At 38.3% G+C, this 4,104-nt stretch overlaps 1 protein-coding gene across 1 annotated transcript in view; it reads left to right on the top strand.

The window, feature by feature from the left end:
• ARNTL2 (aryl hydrocarbon receptor nuclear translocator-like 2) overlaps positions 1-1,652 on the top strand; it is a 50,823-nt gene extending 49,171 nt beyond the window's left edge. Inside the window, exon 16 of the mRNA XM_012002418.1 lies at positions 1,236-1,652. Within this exon, the coding sequence (XP_011857808.1) occupies positions 1,236-1,372 (137 nt within the window). The 3' untranslated portion in view covers positions 1,373-1,652. The remainder of the gene's footprint in view (positions 1-1,235) is intronic.
• The last annotated feature ends 2,452 nt before the right edge of the window (positions 1,653-4,104 follow it).

Here is a 4,104-nt window from a genome sequence, read left to right as displayed (position 1 = left end):
TTTAAGATGTAATCATTCATTTTAACAATGTTTATGCAAAGTCCAGATAAGTAAATTGAGTGATGTGGTATTTTAGTCTGTTTTATGCTGCTGTAACAGAATACCACAGATGGAGTAATTTGTAATAAACAGAAATTATTTGGCTCACAGTTCTGGGGACTGGGAAGTCCAAGAGTGTAGTGCAGGCATCTTATGAGGACCTTCATGCCTCATCTTCCCATGGTGGAAGTTAGAAGGGCAAGAGAGCGTAAGAGCAAGAAAGCAAGATGTGGGAAAACTCACTTTTATAACAAACCCACTCTTGAGATAACTAACCAACTCCCACGATGATGACAGTCCATTCATGAGCGCAAAGGCCTCATGACCTAATCCCCTTGTATCAGGCCTCACTTATCAACACCATTGTGTTGGGGATTAAATTTCCAACGCATGAATTTTAGTGGACAATTCAAACTATTGTATATAGTTTCATATCCTCCATGACTGACATTGCTCTGCTAAAGCATACACTAATGAGAATCAAAGGTCTTGAAGGAATTTGGATATCCACTTTAAACACACAGAGAGTCATATATTTATTATCTGAAGTTCCATTGTTCTTTGACACATATATGCAAACCTTCGGTTAGTCTTTATCTGCATTTTAATCCTAATTTCTAGAACCTCTTATCTCTAAATTAGTTATCATCTCCATGGTTCCTACTTATTTCCTTTTTTGATAAAAATCTGATTTACCTCCCTTTTGTAAGAAAATTCCAAAGTTTTAGAAAATGCTTTTGTCTTAGGCTTCTCATTTCAGTATGAAACAGATAGCGTTCTTTCACAAGCAGATTACATTTTCTCCTTCCAGGATTTACACACACACACACACACACACACACACACACACACACACACACTAAATCTCCTAGCTTCCTTCCAGCTCTCTGAGAGTCTGTACCCTTTAGCAATGTAATTTCCTATTAGAAAACTCATAGACTAGCTTACTTCTCTGTAACAGATGAATTAGGTGCAATTTGTCTGGCAGATTGTTGTAAAACTAGGTAACCCATTTAAAAGTATATCAGCCGTCTGCAGCTTAAGATACATACTTTGCCTTCAAAAACACGTTTTATGGTTTTCTAGCCTTGCTTTGCCATTTTTTTAATCACAATCATTCTTTAACCTCTAAATGTGTGAAACATGTGACTTTCTTGATCACCTTTACTTACACAGGCCTGTATTTTAATTCATAGGTGATGGTGCACAGTTGGATTTCGATACCCTGTGTGACAATGATGACACAGCCATGGCTGCATTTATGAATTACTTAGAAGCAGAGGGGGGCCTGGGAGACCCTGGGGACTTCAGTGACATCCAGTGGACCCTCTAGCCTTTGATTTTTAACTCCAATAATGAGAAACATTTTAAAGCATTTTATTTACGAAAAACTGTCTCAACTATTCTTCAGTACTGTATTGATATTGTTTGTATCTTTTATTAATGTTCTACCAGTTTTTATAGATTTGCATCTTATTGTCACAGGGATGTGGGGAAATATGTTTTCCTCCCAAGAGAACCAAGTTTATTATAGACTCCTTTATTCAGTGAAATGGCTTGTAATCCACTAGTTGCCATATTTTTGCTAAAATATTTCTAACCAAGAATACTACATACCTATTGTTTTGGCTTTGTTTTATTTTTGATGCAGTTTTTTTTAGTTGGGGTAATGTAATATATTGATATTTTCCTTTGTGTCTAAGATTCATTTATAATAGTAGGTTTGTATAATTTGGAACATTTTCCATTCCTTGCGAATTTCCTTAATTGAGGATAGGGCTTACACACTTTAAGAAAACAGTGAGTACTTGAACATTTAAAGGGACAGTGCAATTTATAGTCATAATCACATTGAATACTGTATTTGATCTTTGGAGACTTAGGCAAGCACAGAGCTGGGATATGTATGCTCAGTTGAGCACTTTAAGATGAATTTTAAGTGAGATGATTTATTACTTAAAATGCAGAAAGTCAAAAGAGTCAGTTTTCCTTACAGAAAAGGAAGGATCTTGGGCCCTAGATCTTGGGGATTAACCTTTGCATGTAAGATTTACTCTTACTAGGCCGGACGTGGTGGCTCACGCCTGTACTCCCAGTACTTTGGGAGGCTGAGGCAGGCAGATCACTTGAGGTCAGGAGTTCAAGACCAGCCTGGCCAATATGGTGAAACCCCATCTCTACTAAAAATACAAAAAAAAAAAATTACCCAGGCATAATCCCAGCTACTTGGGAGGCTGAAGTGAGAGGATTGCTTGAACCTGGGAGGCAGAGGTTGCAGTGAGCCAAGATCGCACCACTGCACTCCAGTCTGGACAATAGAGTGAGACTTCATCTCAAAAAAAATAAATAAATAAGATTTACTCTTAATATAATCACTGAAGATCTCTATTATAGCTAGATTAGGTTTTTGACATTGAAAAAATACTTAGGGATAGATTTGTCCTAGAGGAAAAAAGTAGGCCTGGGCAGATTAAATGTCTTGTGTAAAGTCACACATTGAATTCATAGTTTTAAATGTGTAATGTATATAAACAAGTTTCTTTATACACATTTGGGAAAACATTGGTCTCACTGGTTAAATGATTAACTAACTGACCTAGGAACTAGTTGTAGCTTTCTAGGTAACTAGGTAATTACAGTTATTATTGCCTGTAACCAAAGGTAATGAAACAAATGACAAGTACATTTTTTAAATTATGAGGCAATGAGAAATAATTTTAAAACCGATTTTCTAGTTATAATTTAAAATTTGGAGAGCATTTTTAACAGTAATTAATCTAGAGATGGCTCAAATTGAGTATAAGAATTAAGATTATTTAAAATACTGCATGTCTACCTTCTCGGGGATCCTACTTTATGACACTTTCTGCTTCGGTATCTCTTCATAGCTTACCGAGTATGCTCCCATATGTTCTCTCTTGTGCCTCACAAATGAAAGTCAGATAGGCTGGGAACTCATGCAGCAGCCCTCACACTTCAATGTGGGCTTCAAATCCAGTTTCCTGTTCTATATGGTACTACATCTTTCCAGCAAATTTCCCTCAGAGCCCCTCGCCAAAACAAAGCATTTTGACCCTGCATGCTATTTCTTTAGCTGTAGGTGATAGATTAGGCTGTCAGACATGTTAATGACAAACATACCAACAGACAATAACCAAAAACAAATGATCAAGTGTGAGATGTGCAGGGGCTGCGTGGACAAGGATGTATTGGCACCCTGACCTCTTGAACTGATACAGTGTCCCAGCAATGTTGGAGGGTCGGCATTATTTCTGGTCTGACACTCGAGGACCTGAGAGACATCAGATTTAGGATAAGCCAAAGAAATCCTATGAGATGGGGAGAATTGGTGTGCAGCAGCCTAAGCATTATAGTTAAGTCTAAGGAAGTGTGAAAGATCCCCTGTGTTCTCTAAATTGGGCAGGGAGGCCTGCCTACCAATAGCACTTTTTAGGGGACTGAACCATTGCGGGTTGGACTTGGCTTCCAAAGAGTCTGCCTGAGCCAGGAGTGGCAGGGTAGGCCATCATGGCTGGATGGCCTCAAAAGCAGATGGGGGCAGACCTGCCCTCCTGATGCCAGGATTTGAGAGGCAGAGTTTCTAGAGGCAGACCAGTGCTGCCTCAGACAGTGGCAGTTTTTTCTCTTTGCAAGAGGAGGGGCTGTTCGATTCCATAGACCAGTGGGCAGATAGCCAGTTGAATACTCTGTGCATGGTTTGATCCTTTATTAGTTCACTCTCATATTTTCTGTAGATCCTTTTGTCCTGGACTCAGAATCTAATCCATGCATCGTATGATACCGTCGCTCTCCTAAGGTTTGTGTTTCCTTCAAAATGTTTTAGTTGTCTTCAACTAAATTTGATTTTTGCTGTTGGACATGACATATTTTTATGGCATACACTATGTTACTTTTTTCTCCTACAAATCAATTGTTTGAACTTTGGTGAGAAAGAACATATCCACAAATTGCATAAAAGTATAAAAACAGTACTGTAGACTTTTTTTTAACCCTTAGAATTACCAGTACAATAACGTAGTGGAGTGGGAAGAGTGCCTAGAATCA

This window comes from Mandrillus leucophaeus, unplaced genomic scaffold, assembly GCF_000951045.1.
Source record: "Mandrillus leucophaeus isolate KB7577 unplaced genomic scaffold, Mleu.le_1.0 Scaffold686, whole genome shotgun sequence".
NCBI lineage: Eukaryota > Metazoa > Chordata > Mammalia > Primates > Cercopithecidae > Mandrillus > Mandrillus leucophaeus.
Note: the sequence above shows the minus strand (reverse complement) of the source record. Positions and strands in the feature narration are given on the sequence as shown.